The following is a 21,690-nucleotide window of genomic DNA, read 5'->3' on the forward strand; positions in this document are numbered from 1 at the left end:
CTGCAGGTCAGTATCTTCGGACACAGTAAGCCACATGCACCCTTTCTTTCCTTGTTAGACAGAGGCCAGTTTGCTATTCTTAGTTCCAGCGAAAGTGGATCTGACGTGGGCGATCAGCACCTTCCTTCACCAATGGCTTATGGAACTCACGTCCTGCACGAGAGTGGATATTTGCCCAACAAAACTCACAGTAATACTGCAGGCAAGTGACATTGGCACAAAAAAAGGGAGCAAATTTCCCACCACAGCGTGCGCCCTGGCATTCATCACACATCTGGTCATCCAGCACATATGGCTTTACCTCCACCTGGAAACACAGGAAAGAAAGAATGTCACATTAAGGTCATAAATAAAATTTGCTCATGATTTAAAATGTTTACACAGGGTTCTAGAGAAAAGGACCAGCATTGAAAGTAGGGAAAAGCAGAGTTTCCTAGAGAATTGGCTTTGCTATTTAGTAGGTTAAAAAAACTAAGTTATTTTGTTCTTGTGTTAAAAATATAAACATATATATGTATATGTTTATAAACATATGTTTCTCTCTCTCTCTATATATATTTTTTTCTTTTTCTTTTTTTGCAGTACTGGGGGTTGAACCTACAGGCATTCTACCACTGAGATACACCCCTAGTCCTATTTTTATTCTTTATTTTGAAACAGGGTCTAAGTTGCAGAGTGCCTCAATAAGTAGCTGAGCCTGGCTGTGAACCTGCAGTTCTCCTGTCTCAGCTTTCCAAGTACTGGGATTACAAGCATGTGCCACCATGCCTGGCTTAATTTCATTTTTATATATAATGTTTCATATTTATAATTGGTTTATAAGCATTTAATTCAATTATTTTAATATTTTATTTATAGGACTAGAAGTGGCATATTTTTAAAACATAGAACATAATTTTAGAAAATTTCTCTCTTCTCCCCTCTCATCCCCCTTAGTTATAGCTCCTCATTTGCACATCTATGGTTTCTCCTTCCTCATATAGAGTTCCTTCTATGAACCTTTTTCTCTCTAGCTTCTGCATATTAGGGAGTGCATCAAAGTCAATCACTAAGCCAAACATGAGAAGGAGGGAGGGGAGGTAATGGGGTGGGAACTGGGGAAAAATTAAATGAGTGATGTGTGCATGTATGCCTCTACCATCTTGTACCCCATTAAGATGTATGACTACAATGCATCAATAAAAAATTAAAAATACATTTTAAAATATAAAAGTATAAATGATGTGCAAGACAGCCCACCCTTACCTTTCCTGCTAACATCCCTCAAACCTCTGTGTTGGTGTTTTCAGAGGTGGGGGGTAAAACAGAAAGGATATCGAACAGACATAGAAGACAAATGGTTTTTACACCTTCTTCATTTATCCTAATACCATCTGTTAAATGCTAAAACTCTTAACAGCCACTAAAGTATGACAGTGTTTCTCTACTGCAGGTGAGAGCCTCACCTTGATTGCAAATAACTGGTAGAGACAAACCTGAACTGTGACTAATCTTATGGGCATGTCTAGACTTTTGTGATTTATAAGATATAAAGTAAAAGTCCCGCTGTGAAGACCTGACTCAGGAGAAGACATCACCAGCCTGCAGTCAGCTCTGACTTATAAAACCTCCCAATTTCTTTCCACATTGTAAAATGATAGTAACAGACTGTCTCAGAGTTACAAGAATTATACATGAAAAGGCATAAGACAGTGCTTGGCAAATGGTGAATAAGTTAGTGCTAACTACTATTAACTCCAATAGTTTTGCTTCCATGTTTATAACAAATATATATATATATATATTAGATGATATATATATATATATATATATATCATCTAAAAGGTGATGAAAGTAGAATTCCAAGACAAATATTTGATAGGAAGGGAATGGGATTAAATTATTTATATTTATCAATTCATTACTTAGTGCTAGTGTAAGTATAATTTATGTGTATTGGACATTTTGCTTTTCTGACTTGACTGCTTATCTTTTGTATATTTTCCTGTTGGAGTTTTTTTCTTTTTGTTTTAAAATGAATTCATAGGTTATTTTTGTTAGTTAAGAATTTTTAAGCTTTTCCCATTGGTCTTTAACTTTTAAAATAATCCCTGACACAAATTCTTAAATTTTTATGCCTAATCTTAATCTCTGAACTTTTCTTTTATAAATTCCATCTTATCTTTGCCAGGCTGGTATTTTTATTCATTATTCTCATTATAACTAATCAAAGAAAAGCATTTCTATGATTACAGAGTTAGTAGATGAGAATTACTATATTTCATCTTACTAGAACATAAACTCCATGAGCACAGGAACAGTGACCATTTGCTAACCACTCAGCTCCAAGTACCCAGCACAAAACATGGCACAAAGTAGAAAACTTTATAAAAAGTATTATATGAATAAACATAGTCCATATTTACATATGTTTATCTATTCTACAATATGTTAAGCAAACTGCAACCAGGGTCTGTGCTGTTTACTTCTGTTTCACATGTCTCATAAAATGCCAGGTGCTCAGATGTTAATATATAATGGTTGAATAAAACTTTATAAGTATAATGACTATTTGTGTTCTTAACGTTTTAGATATTATTTTACAAAGCTAATCACTTAACTCAAAATTATAGAATTCCAAAAACTGAGATTTCAAACTTGTGGTTTTAGAGTCTAATCAAGCCTACTTCCGGTTAATAATCTCTAACAATTAACTTGAATATGTATCAATGAGTTTCTCCCACATTTCATCTAATCTCATTTTCTATAATGTCTTTCTCTTTTTCATTTCAGATCACCTATAAGATAATATTTTGTCACTTGGACTCATAACCAATAAAATAATTAAAAAATTAATAAGTAGCCAACCTGAAATATAACACAATTTAATTTATACTAGAAGCTACAGTGATTTATTTGTGAAATAACATCCAAAATAATACTATAAATTACATATCCATTGTGAGTGCATCTCAGTTTATCAGAGAAATAAAAACTAAGATCCAAAGTATCTATGAGGTCATTTAATCTGTTGGTATAGATTAATAACTACATTCATATCAGAGACATAAATGGTATCAAGGCAAATGGTTTAATATTGTTGTGTATGAGCAGTACTAGTGACTTGTAAAATATTTAAGACTCAAATTCTTTCAAATAAAGTTCAAAATATACCTTTGCACATAGAGCTTAGAAAATAAACTTTTCTCTCAGGTTATTACATATCTTTTTTTTGTGTGTGTGTGGGTCTGGGGATGGAACCCAGAGGGCATTCGGCCTCCAAGTTACACCCCCTGCCCTATTTTTTATTCTTTATTTTGAAACAGGGTCTCACTGAGTTACGGAGGGCCTCATTAAGTAGCCGAGGCTGTCCACGAACCACAATCCTCCGGTCTCAGCCTCCCAAATGCTGGGATTACAAGTGTGCGCCACCATGCTTGGCTTTTAAATATCTTAAGGAAAGTGTTTGTTTATTTGGTGATTGCACTTATACCTCGTATTAGGGTGTAGAGTGATAGAAATGTACACGCACACAACTCTTGGAGTACTGCCTTCTGAAAACACGTTTCCTAATCGCCTGCTCTGCATTTGATTGACTGTTCAGGAAAAATACTCTGCTTCAATTAATTTCTCCTTCGCTACCACTTAGAAAACAAAGATTTAGGAGATGTGACAGTGCATCTATCTTTTCCTTCTGCACGGGCATATTAAACAACAACAATTATATACAAGTAAATAACTTCCTCAGTGACCTATCACCTCTCTGTAAAAATAGGGAATTAGATGAATGGTTAAGCCCTTGGCTGTACATTAATGCTACCTGGGGAGCTTTATGAACTCCAGCTGCTCTGGTTGCATCCCAAATGAAATTAAAGCAGAATTCCAGAAGAAGGACCCAGATGTCAAGAGTTTTATAAATATGTAGAAAAGATGTGATATGTAGCTGAGGTTAAATTACAAGACTAGAGAAATTCTAAGGTTCAAATCAGTTCAAAGGTTTATGAATGCATGTCTGAAAAAAAAGTGAGCCTTTATCTTACATTTTTAGGGGTACTTTATGTAGCAATGCAAACCAAAAGCCACAGTACTTATAAACTGATCCTATGCTTTACTTGCTTTCTAAATCAGATGGTTTGGTAAGTGATGCCTTCTACAGCTCATGGTCAATTAGTATTAAGTGAAAAAGCTTTCCTGACCCCCAAATAGTGTTTTAATGTGCAAAGCAGCCTCAGAAAGGGCTTCAAGAAATAGCTAAAATGGGAAAATAAGTATCTATTCACGTTATATCTGCTAATGTGTATATAAAATTTCCTTTAGTATATCTCAGGTGTACTGTAAATATAAACATGGTTATTTAAAAATATTGGTTAACTATGTCCAAAAACTATATATTTTAGTACAAATTATATTTGTTAATGAACAATTGAGTTTTGCTAACCTCTTTCCCCTACTTTACTTTTTTTGTGTGTGTGTGGTAGTAGAGATTGAACCCAGGGGCGTTTTACCTCTGAACTACACCTTGGCCCTTTTACAGTATTTGTTTTGAAACAGGGTCTTGCCAGTTTGCCGAGAATTGTGCTACACTGTTGAGGCTGCACCTGTCTCAGCCTCTCAAGTAATGGGATCACAGGCTTGAGTGTCACTACATCCAGCCTCCTTCTCCTACTTTAGATGGTAATCAGTATGTGGATTTTTCAATAGGATGGCTTTTAGCTATCATTCATAGGACTTCTTAAATTTTCTTACACCAGTGATGCAAGCAATGCTACCAAAGGGCTAGCATTTTACATTTTAGGTCAATTAATTTAGGAAAATAAAAACAATGTACTTTTAATTTCAAATCTTATAAATGAAAACTCAGTCTTAAATAGTATTTACTCCACACCAAATTTTATTCTAAGTGCTTGTACATGGTTTTTTTTTTTTGGTGGTGGTACTGGGGTTCCTGGAAACCCTCCTACCTCCGGGCTACATTCCCAGACCTATTTTATATTCTTATTTTTGGAAACAGGGTCTCTTAAGACAGCACGGCTGGCTTCAAACCTGTGTGATCCTCCTGTCTCTGCCTCCCAAGCGGAGTGTGCGCCACCACACCTGGCAAGTGCTTGTACATTTTATATGTGGATTTATTTACTCCTTAAAATAATTGATGGAGATACACTAGTATTGTTTTATATTTTATAAGTGAGAAAAAAGCGGGAGACAGGGCTAATTTTCCTGGGATTACAGAGCAAATGGTGAATATATGTTTCAGTTTCACACGGTTTAGCTCTTAACAAAACCTCTGCCTCTATGGTCAGAAAGGTAGACGTGACTTACTGGCTGATAAAAAATTGAACACGGTTTTAAGATGGCACCTATATTCATGATTTGTGTATCACCGCTAAAGTTTAAGGTATTTTAAAAAACTGTGTATTTCAAGGACATCTTGAGGGATAAAGGAGTATAAAAAATAAAGTGTCTGAATTATATTTTTAACTCCTAAGCTTTAGAAAAGCACCTATTATAGGACATGTGATTTTCCAATATGCAACTTACACGTTTATCAATATCACCATGCTGAAGCTGAACAAACCGAGCACTGATGGCAGCAATATAGCTCTGCTGATTGGAGAAAGCAACTCGTCCAGCACCTTTTGGGTATTTTAGCTCCGGATCTGTATCAATTCCTGCATAACAAACTCCACCATACAGCCGGTCCATGATCATAGCAAGTTCCACTTTAAAAGGAAAGGTGTTCATGTAAGTGACAGAAAACACAGTAAATCAACAAATTTTAACTGTTTTGTTTTAAAGTTAAAAGTCAAAGAGATCATAGAAAAAGCAGGTTGCTAAAGGGCAGCTGCAACCATGGAGACCCCTACCTTTTTAAATATATAAAGTCAGGCTCATGGTACCACATTTATCCACTATCGGCGCTACACCTATATACTTCTTTTCTGACATAGACAAATAGTTGCATGTTCTTTCATAAATCCCATCCCTCTTCTTAAATACTAGATCCCACCCACTCACCATGGAGACAACTGCTTTTACCATCCGCTTTCCTCTCATACTAGATCATTTCTAAGTATACTTGTTTAAATATCTCCTCTTAAACAAATCTCCTCAGAACCCTATTTCTCCTTCTTGGGTACTGCTTCATTTTGCTAGTTCCCTTTATAGCCAAATCCTTCAAAAATTTTCATTGTATTTTCTAACTCTTATCTTCCAATGTTCTGTTCAATCCTTAATAAGAAAACTTTCATCCTATAATACTACTTCGATTGTTAATCAAGGGGAACTTACCCCAGTAACAAGTCCAAAGGGCAATCTACCTATAAGCAGCAATGGGTATCATTAACCCCTTCCTTCTGAATACTTTCTCTATCTGGCTTCTATGGCACATTATTCTAGGAATTCTCTCCTCTCTTCACTGGTAATACCTTCTTTGTCTTTGACAGTTCTTCCTCAACTCCTTGACTTTTCAAGTCGGTGTACCTTAAGTGTCAGTCCTTGCACCCCTATATCCACTTCTGGCGTTGGTAACTTCAGCCTGTGTCATGGCTTTAAATGCCATCTATGAGGCTTTACGCTCCTAAATTTGTATCTTTAGTTTAGACTTCTCCCTGGACTTCAGACCCACAAGTACAACTGTTTAATGGACAGCTCATATTGACATTTAACAGATACTATAACCTATACTGTGTTAAAATGATCTTCCTCCATCTTATTAAACTTGCTCCAGTGGGTGTGGTGGAGCTCATCTATAATTCCAGTATTTGGGAGGCTGAGACAGGAGGGTGCTGCTTCATTTTTCTATTCCCCTTTATAGCCAAATCCTTTAAAATTTTTTATTGTATTTCCTAACTCTCATCTTCCTATTTTCTGTTCAATCCTTAATAATAAAACTTTCATCCCATAACACTACTTCAATAGTGATGAATCCTTCTATTCTGTTCAATCCTTAATAATAAAACTTTTATCCCATAACACTACAGTCTCAGTCACTTAGAGAGACCGTTAGCAACTTACTAAGACTGTTTAAAAATTTTAAAAAGGGGCTGGGGTATAGTTCCAAGGTAGAGTTCCTCCGAGTTCAACCTCCATCATAAACAAACAAACATGGCTAAATAAATGATGTGTGCGTGTATGCCTCTACTATCTTGTACTCCATTAAGATGTATGGCTACAATGCACCAATAAAAAAATTTAAAAATTAATAATAAATACCCTACTCCAAAGAGTCTTTACTGATCTAATAATTTGATGTTAGCAACAGAAAGAATAAAGTTGCCAAGACCCTTGGCTTCATCCTTTTTTTTCTCCCCTATTACACACAAAATCCTCTGAAGTTGATTTTTAAAACATATCTAGAATCCAATCTGCTCACCTTCATCACTAACATCTTGTTTTAGGCTATTGTAATTTCTCAATTAGTTTTGTCAAGAGCCTTATCTCTTTGCTTTAGATCCCTGTCTTCTCACTTATTACCAAAACAGGAGCAAGAGTGATTCTCTTAAAACCAAAATCAGATTCCACATGGTCTACATGAAATTTCCATTTGGAAACTCAGAATGGTGCCATAAACTTGTGTTCAAAACCAAGATCACAATCTTCCCTCCAACCTGCTCTTCCAGTGTTCCTCACAGTCCAAGTTAAAGGCACCATTATCCACCCAGCAGCTAAAGACTGAATGCTCAGATTCAACTTGCATTTATCTCATCAATATTTATGCGGTCTGTTCACTTGAGTCTTTTTCCACTACCACTACTGTTCCCAGCCACCACTGTCTCTAAAATGCAAAACAGGTTCCTAACCTGGCCTATCCACAGTTACTTACACCTGGCTTCCTTCTCATCAGTCCTTATTTCACCTGATCTTTCAAAACTAAAAACATGACCGTGTCTCTCCTTTGCTTAAAAACTCAAATTGTTTCCCCTTGTTCTGAGGATAGATATCACATTAGCCTATTAGGCTTGTATGATCTGACTCCTGTTAACTTTTTCAATATCTTATAGTATCTCTCCTCTCACTTCTGTAAGCCTAGTTGGCCACCATGGCATTTTCCAGAACCCCCAATGCCCCTGTCTCAACACTTCAATATGCTGTTCTATTTTCTGAAATGCACTCCACACAACCCTCCTACTGCCCCAAACCTACTCCTCCTGTTCAATATTTACATCAGGTCAAATACAAGTACTTTTCCGATATTAGCCTCTATCACACTCCCGTGCTATGTATGCTTGTCTGTTTCTTACAGTATTTCTTCGTGGCAGCCATCAGGTTAAGTACTTTTGAGTTTATTTTTGTGTATGTTTCATAGAAACCACATGAACAGTATTTAACGCAAATCTCCTAGAGTAGAAGTGGACCTTCTCTGTGATAGAATCATTAACACTTTGAGATGATGCCTGGTACCTGTGCAACCTGCACATATGGTGGCCGTTTACATCTATAGTTATGTTCTTGCAGACATCATAGTAGATTTCTGGTTACTGATAAACAGGAGCTTATCATTCATTTAAATGCTAATTTAGTTATTATTTAAAACAGAAATTTCATTCTCCTTCAGATACCAGAATCAATCCACATAGAGCCTTCAAATTGCACTTAGAAATTCTGATTTATGTAATTAATTTATTTTTGTGCTACTGGGGATAGAACCTAGGGGCATTCTACCCCCAGTCTTATTTTTTATTCTTTATTTTGAAACAGGGTCTCACTGAGTTGTAAAGGGTGTAAGGGTGTAAGTAGCTGAAGCTGTCCTCGAACTGTGATCCTTCTGTTCCAGCCTCCCAAATGCTGTGATTGTAAGCATCTGCCACCACACTTGACTTGAAAGTCTAAAGTATTTAAGTGGGTTTTTTCTCTTAAGAGTCTGCTTAATGTTAGCTATTAACCTCAACAGATGAGTGTCTAATTATCTAATCCCTTGAGAGATTCAGGAACAGTTCTCAGAATTTGTCTCAGAATTCTGTAGTTGACAACTGCTGACACATGAAGAATCTTCCCCATCCCTGCCAAGTAGTATCAGATCCATAATAGCTGCTAAGTGTTTAATGAATGAATGAGTGTACATTTACATATATATATATATATTTGGTGGTCCTGGGGTTCCTGGAAGCCCTTCTACCTCCGGGCTACACTCCCAGACCCATTTTATATTCTTTTTATTTGGAAACAGGGTCTCTTAAGCCAGCGAGGCTGACTTCGAACCTGTGCTATCCTCCTGTCTCTGCCTCCCAAGTGTAGGGATTACAAGTCTGCGGCACCACGCCCAGCACATTTACATATTTTTAAACAAAAATTGTTAACATTTGACTTACCAGCTCTTAATGGCCTAGGGACACCTCCAACAAAAATTGTTTTTCGAGGATCCAAAGGCTGAGAACCATCCATGACAAAATCACTATCACTTAAATTCCAAGGACGAATTTGAACCTATGAAGAAAATTACACGGTGTCTTATTCCTTTTAATGTTTATAAGTTTATACAGCTGAATTTGGAAACAAATTATTGATATAATTTTTCTACCTGGATACTATAAATCATCTGGATATTTTAAAAACTAAATTCAACATATGGTAGTTTTTTTCTATAGGGTATTTATTTATTTTTATTTTTTGCAGTACTGGGGATGGAACCCAGGGGCATTTTACCTCTGAGCTCTACCCCTAGCCCTAGTTTTTAGTCTTTTTTATTTTTTGAAACAGGTTCTCACCAAGTCACTAAGGGCCTCGCTAAGTAGCTGAGGCTGTCTCTAAACTTCTGGGATTACAAGCTTGTGCCACCATGCTTGGTGATAGTTTTTTTTTTTAAACATACACTTCAAGACAGCTTTTGGAAGTCTTGTATTTGTAGTCTAAAGTTCATATGGTATTCACTTACTGGTTTGTCCTTGATAGTAGGGCTGGAAACACACAAATAGAGCTTTCCATCTTCTTCAATACAAGCATCGATTAGTGCCTGAACTGAGCTCTCTTCTTGAAAGAGAAGGAATGCATAGCCTAAAATAACCAATAAAAATGAGGTAATGTGTCAGGGTAAGTGACTTCATCCTGCATTTCCATAGTTTTTAGAAAATATATTTCAAAGAAAGAAAAAAAGACCCTACCAAATGGGTTTTGAATCACTATACTTTCTTTAGGAAAACACAATATCTCATGAAATATACACAAAAACAGATTCTCAAAAAATAATTTGCTACTTTCTATGGATCACTTACTACTAGATTCTATACTAAGAGCTTTACATAAATTTTCTCATTTGATTATCCCAAGTCTATGAAATACTATCCCCATTTTACAGAAAATATCCTGAGTTACCAGGAAGTTAAATTACTTGCCTAAGTAAGCCCCAAGTTCTCCTATGTGCTTTCCAGTAGTAATACCACATTGTTAAATAACTTGGCAGAATTAGCTCATTCAGTTTATTAGGAGCTGGTGTTTCCTTTAAATGCTCTCAAAATAATACAAGTTCTAGAGCATACTTTGGGATTAGGGATTAGAGCACAATTTGAAAGGTCAAGGAAATTCCATATAGAGAGGAAAAATTCCACAGTCTCCTAGAAACTTCTAAATGGTTACTAAAAAAAAGTTACTCTAGGAGGTTGAAATGAAATATGATATTTAAGGATGGGTCAGAACTTTTAAATCAAATCTCAGGTTGCATAAACTGTATATAAGCTTCTACTTAGATTCCCATAACCATTTGGAAATATGCCTTCCCTCTTTTCCTTGAAAACAACTGTCACTCTTTAATCTCTTTAATGAAAAAAATTATATATCCAGACAGGTTGTAATCACAACTCCTTGGGAGGTCAAGTTTATGGCCAGCCGCAGCAACTTAGTAAGACCCTGTCTCAAAATAATAAAATAAAAAGGATGAGTATTTAGCTCAGTGACAGAACATACTTGGGTTTAACCTCTAGTACCTAAAAAAATGAATGAATGAATACATAAGTAAATACATGAATAAATAAAAACTAATCATCATTCAGCAAGGCAGAATATAAGTTCTACAAAAGGAAGCATCACAATTCTTATGGAAAATTTACCATTATGATTCTTCCTAGGAGCTAATAAAAGTAAGTAACCTAAAACTATGCCTGGCCTTGACAACACTGTAATCTAGTCTTTACACGGAGCAGCCATCAAGCAGGTAATACAAGTCTGATTCCGTGATACAATGGCAAGTATGAGGTCAAGTTTTACTCAGAATTCAAAGTACATCTTATTGTCAATAACAGACTTATGTCACAAAATTTGGATGTGGTAATAAAGTACTTTATTATTATTACTATTATTATTATTATTACTATTTATTTTTTTTTATGGTACTGGAGTTCCTGGAAGCCCTTCTATCTTCTAAGCCAGCACGTGCGGCTGGCTTCGAATCTGCGCGATCCTCCTGTCTCTGCCTCCCAAGCATGGGGATTACAAGCATGCGCCACCATGCCCGGCTGGTAATAAAGTACTTTAAATAAAATTAATCATGCAACTGTAAAATCAATTCCCAAACAAAAAATTCCAAATATTAGATCATCTAAGAGTAAAAAGATACATTAAAATTTTAAAGTGCTGAAAAAAAGTTGCTTAAAAAATGAACTGGTTTCCTCTAAGGCTTTAATTTTTATATGAACTTAGGATCTGAGAACTATTTTCTGTAATAATTAAGATAATATTATGTAAATTTACTAAAATAGTACTTTAAATCAATATATATAGAGTGGCTTAATTTTTATTGATTAAATACTTTTTACATTTATTTTTTATTGGTACAATATAGTCTTCCATCAGAATGTGGATAATGTTGACAATGACATATATTCACACAGTACTTGGTACCCCCCCTTCTCCTTTTCCCTCCTTCCCACCCTAGGTCTCCATCAACGGATGAATGGATTATAAAATTATGGAAAATACACACAATGGAAATTCTACTCAGCAATAAAGAAGAACAAAATCGTGCCATTCGCAAGAAGATGGAAAGACCTGGAGAACATATGTTAAGTGAGATTAGCCAAGCACAGAAAGAGAAGGGACATATGTTTTCTCTAATATGCTCAAGCCAGGGAATATTAGGAATACCAGAGGAACTCCAGATAATGGAGGGGAAACCTCAGCAAAGCCAAAAAGGAAGGGTAAAAGGAATAAGGTTGATTAAGTACTTTTTGTTACTATCAAGAAATGTTTTTAAGACAAAAATTAAACAATAAGGTAAGTAAATTATGACCTAATCAAACAATTATATATTGAAACACTTGTACAAAACATACCATATAAGAATTTCTTTAGAATTTACTAAAGCAAGCTCATGATCACATAGACTTCTGCTCAATGCAAAGGAGAGAGAGACATGGGGGCTAAGCATCTGAAGACTCAATCATTCCACTAATTACAAGCAGGTATACAACTGGATGCTTCTATATCAGTGTTTTCCAAAACATAGAAAAATGTGAAATTACTGATAGGAAATGTACAAAACATGTCAACAATCAAGGTTTGGAAACAGTAGTCTTTGGCAATGGCTATAATTAACTATAATTATACCAAAAAACTATTATTTGCCAAGACTATTTTTTTTTTAGTTTGAGAAAATGAACACTACAAAACCTACAATAATGATGACAACAAGAGTAATGAAGAGAACTATTCTATTTCATTAGAGTTGTTTTAACCCATCTTTTTAGACTTGGAATGTACCAGCCCCTTACATGAGCAAGTGGCCCATGCAAATATTTATATCTAGCTCCACCCAAACTAGTTCTATATTCTTTCTACAATTACAGTCATACTTGAGTATACTCAGAGGACTGAGTCCAGTTCTTCACGCATACCAAAATCATTGTGCTCAAAACCCTTAGATAAAATGGTGTAATAGTTGTATATAACCTACATATATATCCTATATACTTTAAATCATTATTTATAATTGCTAATATGATGTAAATGCTATATAAATAGCTGTTACACTGCCTTGTTTAGAGAACAGTGACAAGAAAAAAAATAAAAGTCAACACTAACCCAATTTTTTTTCACTCACTAGTTTTGATCCATAGTTGACTGAATCATAGACAAGTAGCCTAAAGATACAGGGGTTGACCGCTCATTTCAATTCCTGCCCAGAACTCTGTTCCACTCCTTTTTGTCTCTCTAAATTACACAGTAGCTTTTAGAATTAAAAATTTCTTAGTGAAGATTTCCACCTACTTACCTGAGGCCAAAATAATTTCTTTATCTTAATAGTATTTAGTATTAATCTTTGATTACTAAGAATACTAGGAAAGTTGAATAAAGATAAGCATAATACTGCATTTGTCACAAATGCTTAAAAATGCTAGGAGCAAGGATGGGCTGCAGAATAAAGAGATGACCTTGCTAAGTGGGTCCTCAAGCTTTTTGTGAGCAACTGACACTAAAGCTGACATATAAAAGATAAGTAGGGGGTAAAGAATCATTGGAAGAATCTTCAGAGGCCCAGCGGGAATCACAGAGGGAAGCCCTGAGGCATGAGAGAGCAGGTTGAGTTTGGGAGAAGACACCTGAGAGAAGAGAGGCTAGGCAAGGAGAAAACACCCTAACAATACGAGGGAAGGTAACGCAGGAAAGTAAGTACCTGCACACTCAGCTGCATTTTCAGAGACTGTTATGGTTGGACTACGGGAGAAAAATTAGAACACATGGAGACAGAGAAGAACCGCAGTGTAGGCCAGGCCAGGGATGGTGGGAGCTTAGGCAGAAACATTAGAAACTAAAAGACATTTAACATTCAAATTTTATAAAAGAAGAAGAGAAACTGTAAGAACAATAGCTTAAAACTAAGTTAACACATAAACATTTCCATCTATATGGAGGTAATTTTCTTTTTAATGTAAGGGTTTGAGACCTCAAAGTCCATTAAACTCCAAAATCTCATAAAAACTTAGGAGTTTTAAGCAGATTCCCATACAGGCTTGGGATCTAGAATCCTTACTCAAAAGATATTCTTCCTTTCACATTTAAAGAAATGAATCCCTAGTAAAAATACTAACAGTAAAAACCCTTACCTTTTGGTGGAAAATAGGACTTGCTTTCTGCTTTATGAGGCCAATCTACTACCAAAGGTCCAAATCTTCTGAAGCTAGCAGTTATTTCATCTTAAAAGAGTATAATAATATGCATTAGGAATTAGTATTAGCAACTCATTCTAAGAAATCCCACATTTTAATTGCTTCAAAATTTTAATATTTAAGCCGGGCGTGGTGGCGCACGCTTGTAATCCCCGCGCTTGGGAGGCAGAAACAGGAGAATCACGCAGGTTCGAAGCCAGCCGCGCGCCCTGGCTTAGGAGACCCTGTTTCCAAATAAAAATGTAAAAATAGGTCTGGGAGTGTACCCCGGAGGTAGAAGGGCTTCCAGGATTCCCAGTACCACCAAAAAAAAAAAAAAAAAAAAAAAAAATTTAATATTTAAAAGTACCAAACCCTAAGATAAACTGGAATGTAAATATGTCTAATATTCTTATTAAAATGATATGTAAAACTTAACAACTGTTTGGTCAAAATTAAATCATTTTTACGCACATAAGAGCTAGAATAATCTATCTGGTGTGAATTTTAAAATTCGATATAGCACTGTATATATACCCTGATGTTTTAGAGTACAACAAAACATAAGCAGAGCTGGTTTGAAAAAAATATCAACATTATTTCAAGCTAAATAAAGACAAATCATGTTCTTATAGGAAAATAAAAATACCATACACTAAACCATAAGCAGGACTCGCTTGAAAAAATATCAACACTATCCAGGCATGGTGGCACATACTTGTAATCCCCATGCTTGGGAGGCGGAGACAGGATTGCACAGGTTTGAAGCCAGCCTTGCTGGCTTAAGAGACCCTGTTTCCAAATAAAATATAAAAGATAGGTCTGGGAGTGTAGCTTGGAGGTAGAAGGGTTCCATTCCCACTACTACCAAAAAAAAAAAAAATCAACACTATATCAAGTTAAATAAAGAAAAATCATGTTCTTATAAGAAAATTCTAAAACATTTGCCAGATAGTTTTATTGATATCCATAGGTAATATGATTTAATCCACCAATATGTTTGTTCTAAGGTATAGAAATCTTATCATAATGATTAATATTTAAATTAGCTTTGTGAATATTTGAATAATTAGAACTTTCCCAAAATATAGCAATATCTTCGCTATTAGTTATTAATGAGTATTAGCTTTTCTATGACATCACAAACATAATTCAATATTTTTAATATTTATCTTGAATTATTTATCTTTTGCTCCTATTTCATAAGATAATTTTCATACACATGTATTAGCCTTTGTATAATCTGAATTTCTTTTTTAGTGTTCTGCTTCCAGAATATTATTCTTTTAGGTTTTATAGCATCTTTCTCAACTAGTTCAAAGAATACATTTTTCTGTAAAGAAACTTAACTTTTGAGCTTAAGAGACGCAACTAAGCAGACCCTGTTTCAAACTAATACAGGGCTGAAGACCTAACTCAGAAGTTGAATGCCCTTGGGTTCAATCCCTAGTACCTAAGAAGAAAATTTTAACTTTTGATTATCATTTACTATAGGCACAATTTCATAGTTGATTTCATTTATTTCATCATGTATATGTGTATGGATATGTATGTTTTATGTCCATATAAACGTTAATTCAAATTTATTCCATATTAAAAAAGTAAGTGGAATATAACCTAGAACATGAAAATCTTATTTATAAAAAATATACCCACTAGCCGGGCGTGGTGGTGCACTCTTTTAATCCCCGTGCTTGGGAGGCGGAGACAGGAGGATCGCACAGATTTGAAGCCAGCTTTGCTGGTTTAAGAGACCCTGTTTCCAAATAAAAATATAAAAAACAGGTCTGGGAGTGTAGCCTGGAGGTAGAAGGGTTTCCAGGAACCTCAGGACCACCCCCCAAAAAATATATGTATATACCCATTATAGCAATACACAGTATACGATATAAAGAATAAATACCTAAACTTACTGATTGTTCAATTGTATATTTCAATAGCTGAAAAACTATTTTCTTTTCTGGTGCTGGGGATTGAACCCAGGGGCATTCTACCTCTGAGCTATACCCCTAGCCTGATTTTTTATTTTATTCTTTTTTTTCTTTTCCCTCCCATCCCTCCCTCCTTTATTTTTTTTATTTATTTATTTTTTTTTGTGGTACTAGGGATAGAACCCAGGAGACTTCTACCTTCAGGCTGTACTCCAGACCTATTTTTGTGTGTGTGTGTGTGTGTGTGTGTGTGTGTGTGTGTGTGTGTGTGTAACTGGGGTTCCTGGAAGCCCTTCTACCTCTGGGCTACACTCCCAGACCTATTTTATTTAAACAGAGTCTCACTAAGTTGCTGAGAGCCTAAGAACCTGAGCCTGGTTTCAAACCTGCATGATCCTCCTTTCTCAGCCTCCCAAGTACTGGGATTACAAGTGGCTTTATCCTTTATTTTGAAAGAAGGTATCACTAAGTTGGGGAGGGCCTCACTAAGTAGCTGAGGCTGACCTTCAGCCTGGATCCTCCTGCCTCAGCCTCCCACATACTGGGATTATAAGTATGTGCTACCATGCCTGGTTCTTAAAAACTATTTTAACATAGATGAATATCCATTCTAGCTCTGAATATCTTCAAAAAGTAAAAACCAAAACAAACAAAAAACCCCTCTATCCACAGTGTATCTCAGGATTTTTTATTTTTAAGGACAAGTCATCTTACCTTCATCGATATCTGGAGGAAGACCACCAACAAAAACTTTTCGAGAGAAGCGTTCTATTCGTTCTCCATTTTGATGTGCTGAATAACATGTGGGTGAGTTTAAAACACCAACTTGATCACTATGACCATCATCCAGCAGGCCATCATCTATTGGGAAGAGGGAAGAACGACCTAAAATATAAGAACAAAAGTAAACTTAATTGCAGATCCAAGAAAATGACAAAGTCAAGCATAAAAACATGGAAGAAAAATTCAATGTCTTCAAGAATAAAGGTGACACAGGTATGGAAAAATTCGAATGGAAATTTAGCTCATATACAGTTTCTATCACCAAGAAAAGTAATCTGAAGAATGATGTCACATAACAACAATTACACTACAGTGCAAACATCAGATCACGTCAATTTTTATGTGTATCATCAAGAACTTGATTGTATAGGGAAGCTGGTATATAACAGGAGAATCTTTTAGAAAATGGTGGCAGAGAGGAAATGGAGCAGAGTAAGGAGATACGACGACATAATCACAGGCCAGGTGCAGCCTACCATGAGGACACGGCAGCAGGTCAGACCTGTAGCCGAGACCTTGAACCAAGCTTTTACATGTGTGCCAAGGACATGCCTTCTATTTTGCCCATGTGTGCCAAGGACATGCCTTCTATTTTGCCCATGTGGCTTTGCACATGGGCAAAATAGAAGGCATCCCCTTTAGGACTCTAGATTCTATTGGAGCCTGCCCACATATAGAGCACATGCTGTACAATCCTCTGCAGAAATCCTGTACTGTGAGGATCGCAAAAAAATAAAATGATCTAATAAAATATAGTCCCCTTCCCTTAGGAAATGCATTTAGATCTATAAATGTAACTATGATATACAGACATAAGAAAGCTTCAAAGGAAGTACACTGAAAAAATAGTCTAATAAAAGAGTATTATGTCAAATCTATAGACTACATTACAAAACATTTCTGAATAAAAGGGAAAAGTAGCATAGCTTACTGAAGGCATTAGAGAGGACATGATACTAACAGGTAGAATTATTTGTAGAAAATGGTTTTGAGTAAATTTTCCATGGGAAAGGAGAAACTTAAAATGTGGGAAAAATAAATTTATTTTAAGTAGGAAATAGTCAAGATTGGCTGGGGCATGTCAGAAATGAAGTGTGAAAGAAGTCTTTTCAGGCTAGCAAGCGTACTTAGCAAATGCTAAGGAGGTATTTTGTTTAGTAGCTGGCAAAGATATCAACTTAGAACCAGGATTCAAATAAATTGTAACTTTTCCCATGCTTTAAGAAGATCTATCTTAACAAACATGAATAAGATGGTTGAAAATGAGTGAATCAGAAATTGTACAAAAAAATCTAGGAAGGACAAAGAACAGTAAAAAATAGAGTAGTAGAAGGTGATGGAGGAGAGAAGTGGGGAGGGAAAGAAGAAATACGAAAAGGAACAGACCATATATATGTGTATATATGAATGTATCAGTATGAATCTATCATGAAAAATTACTAGTCACCAATAAAAGATTTTTAGAAAATATATGGAAAACAAAATAAAGAGGAGGAATCACGGAAAGGTAGTAGAAAGTAAGAACTCTTAGCTGAATATAAGGATTCCAGGTCAGAAAGGGGAACACTATAAAGGGAAATAAGTTTTGCTTTAAGATATGTGTGTGGTGTTTCATATAGTGATAGGATGTTCAGAAGCAAGTGTGGGAGGAAACTGGAAATGAAGTGGAAAAGAATGTTATTTCCAAGAAAATAATTTGGAGTCAACTCAATGAGAGAGGTAATTTAAATGTTTGCAGTAAAAGTGATGAAAATACTTCAGAGAAATAATAAGTTTCTTGGGAAACAAGAAAGTAGCAGAACATTCAAAGAGCTAGAGAAAGGAGTAAGAAGAAAGGGAATCCAAAGTACTATCATATTACTGTGACAGACGAACCAAAGAAAGTAAGGTGGTAAAAGGAACAAAGTAACAAATAATAATGTGAAATGTTATTTTATTTTTTGCAGTACTGAAGATGAAATCCAGGGGCATTCTACCTCTGAGCTACATCCCCTGCTCTATTTTTTATTCTTTATTTTGAAAAAGGGCCTCACTGAGATGCAAAGGGTCTAAGTAGCTGAGGTGCTGTTTTAGCATCATTCTTAGTCATCAGGAAAATACAAATTGGAATCATGATGAGATACGATTACTTAAATACCTATCAGAAAAATTAAAATGACAACAAACCAAAGTCGGTTTTATACTCTCATGGAGTATAAAATTTAAAAAATTGAAAATTTCTAAGTTAAACATACGCTTACTTTATGAACCAGTAATTCCATTCTTATTTATACATTCAGGAAAAACGAGTGCTTATCACACACACACACACGGTACATATATATTCATAGTAGCTTTATTTATTAGATCCCAATAGCTAACTAGAATACCTTTCAATAGGGACAAGAATAAAGAAAGGGTGGTAAATTCACACAATGATGTTCTACTCACCAACAAAAAGGATATAACTGATAGTAATTTTGGTAAAGTTCTACTTGCCAATAAAAAAGAAATAACTCACCGGGCATGGTGGCGCACGCTTGTAATCTCTGTGCTTGAGAGGCAGAGACAGGAGGATCGCACAGGTTCGAAGCCAGCTGCGCACGTGCTGGCTTAGGAGACCCTGTTTCCAAATAAATATGTAAAAATAGGTCTGGGAGTGTAGCCCGGATTTAGAAGGGCTTCCAGGAACCCCAGTACCACCAAAAAAAAAAAAAAAAAAAAAAAAGAAATAACTCATAGTAATTTTGTTAAAATTCTATTCATCAACAAAAAAAGAAATAATTGACAGAAATTACAATTAGTAATGTAGACCTATTTTATCAAGGAAGAAAACAATTATCAGAAATAAGAGCCTCATCTGTGACAATCATGATTCAAAATATTCATTTCAAAAAAGTATTAAAAGGGAATTAGAAAAATGCATGGGAATTTCCTCTATCCCTATAAAAACTGTTGTTCTATACAATGAAAAGACTCTAAGATTCCTAAGCTGAAGAACTTGCTCAACATTAAGTTGTGATTATGCTTGTATGACTAATTGATGGCTTCCTAATATCTATGTCTATAACACACATACATGCATGGTAGAGAATGTGGAGGCAATTACTAACATTAAAACAAGAGGCTCTGCTAATATACTAAACCTTACTAATTATGCTTAACTTCTCAGAGAATAGTCTTATTCTGGAATCTCAGAATAAACACATTTCCTAACGTATAATAGGGGGAGCAAGAGAGAAAAAGAAAAAGTGCAAAATTAGTCAATTTACATATTTATTGGCTTCAATAAACTACCCTATTATTTACTAAGTGTTATGAAATTTGAAAAACTATGAAAGAAACTATATAAATATTCTTATTTTTAGGATGTTATTGGTCAAGGGTAGATAACTTACCACTGGAATGGCAGATTCTTATTTAATGATATGTTCAAGAGTGATATTCCTTGAAATACAATCTATTTAGATGCACTCACTGATAAGTATGCTTCTCCAAACACCTAAGAAAGGCACTTTAAGGTATGCCTAATTACTTAAAAATATTTTACCCCAATAATAGGCTTGTCCCTTTTTCATAGAGGATATATATTTAATTTAAATAATCAATTATATGCTATTATCCTATATTTTTGTAAATTTAATTTCTAGATATATTTGTTTTAAAATTAATACATTAAAATTTTTTTTCTTTTTAAAAACTGGTATGGGCTGGGTGGAGCAGTCTCTTGGGGACAGGTGGGACAGCAATTTTTTTTTTCTTGATAGAGCCAAACAAAAAATATTTTAAGCTTTGCAAGTCATCTGACATTTATTACAATTACTCAACTCCAAAGTAGCTAGACATAAAGTAAAGTAAGTGGGCAAATAATGGCTATGTTCCAATAAACTTTATTTATAAAAACAAGGAACTTAGCCTGTGAGCCACAGTTTGTTAACTGCTGTATTATTAACCTGGCTTTTCTCATGCTTCAGAGATCGTGCCCATTCTTTGCTAGTCACAGAAATTATCTGAGGTGAGGATTCAGGTTATTTTATGAGACCTTTAAATTAGAAAATCTTTGCCGGGCGTGGTGGCGCACGCTTGTAATCCCCGCGCTTGGGAGGCGGAGACAGGAGGATTGCGCTGGTTTGGAGCCAGCTGCGTTGGCTTAAGAGACCCTGTTTCCACATAAAGTTAAAAATAAAAAAAGGTCTGGGAGTGTAGCCCGTGGGAGTGTAGCCTGGAGGTAGAAGGGCTTCCAGGAACCCCAGTACCACCAAAAAAAAAAAAAAAAAAAAAATCAGAAAATCTTAGATCAACTTTAAAGAAATATAAAGTATATTTTTGTTTTTAATAATTCTTGCTTATATGGCACATAAATCTGAATAATAAACTTCAGTAAAGTTCTACAATTTTCCTTCCTTCAAAATTATCTTTATCTACCCGTTCCATACATAATTTACCTGCTATAAAAGATTGCTTCCTGGTGCTTTGTGTCACTGATGAAAATAAGTTTTATATTTCTGTTATTCAAATATTCTATACATTCTTATTCTTTCTGGAGCATAACAGCTTTTTAATCTTTTATTAAGGGGGCATATTATGATTCAGAAATATTTTAAGTTGAATGATAGTTTAAAATGACACTTTCTCCTTTCAACATAACGCCCACCTTATCCCAACATGGACCAGTACATTCACTCCCAGAATGGAATCGAAGAAACACTGAACACACAAAGACAACAAAAGAGAAGTAATCCTCTACATGTTAAAGTTGCTCTTCGTTTGTGTATTTCTTTGTTAATGCTATCCCCTAGAAAGTCTTGAAACACCAGAACTTTTATTTTTTCAAGAAATAATTTATAATTTTTAAGATTCAAAAATTCAATATGCTTTTAAAAGTAACTTTTTGTGAATGTTCTTTAACAATCACATTTTATAAAGGAAAACACTGAGATACACAA

At 35.1% G+C, this 21,690-nt stretch overlaps 1 protein-coding gene across 2 annotated transcripts in view; it reads right to left on the reverse strand.

Moving 5' to 3' along the window:
• Positions 1-79: 79 nt before the first annotated feature.
• The window catches only part of CPEB2 (cytoplasmic polyadenylation element binding protein 2), a gene marked incomplete at both ends in the record, with an annotated part of 61,807 nt that continues 40,196 nt past the window's right edge, over positions 80-21,690 (reverse strand). For both annotated transcript variants that reach the window (XM_080697078.1, XM_080697079.1), the window contains 6 exons: positions 80-307; positions 5,518-5,699; positions 9,288-9,402; positions 9,851-9,969; positions 14,010-14,099; positions 16,697-16,867. In XM_080697078.1, coding sequence (XP_080553204.1) covers positions 80-307; positions 5,518-5,699; positions 9,288-9,402; positions 9,851-9,969; positions 14,010-14,099; positions 16,697-16,867 — 905 coding nt within the window. The remainder of the gene's footprint in view (positions 308-5,517; positions 5,700-9,287; positions 9,403-9,850; positions 9,970-14,009; positions 14,100-16,696; positions 16,868-21,690) is intronic.

Source organism: Muscardinus avellanarius (assembly GCF_963383645.1).
Source record: "Muscardinus avellanarius genome assembly, chromosome: 6".
Classification (NCBI taxonomy): domain Eukaryota; kingdom Metazoa; phylum Chordata; class Mammalia; order Rodentia; family Gliridae; genus Muscardinus; species Muscardinus avellanarius.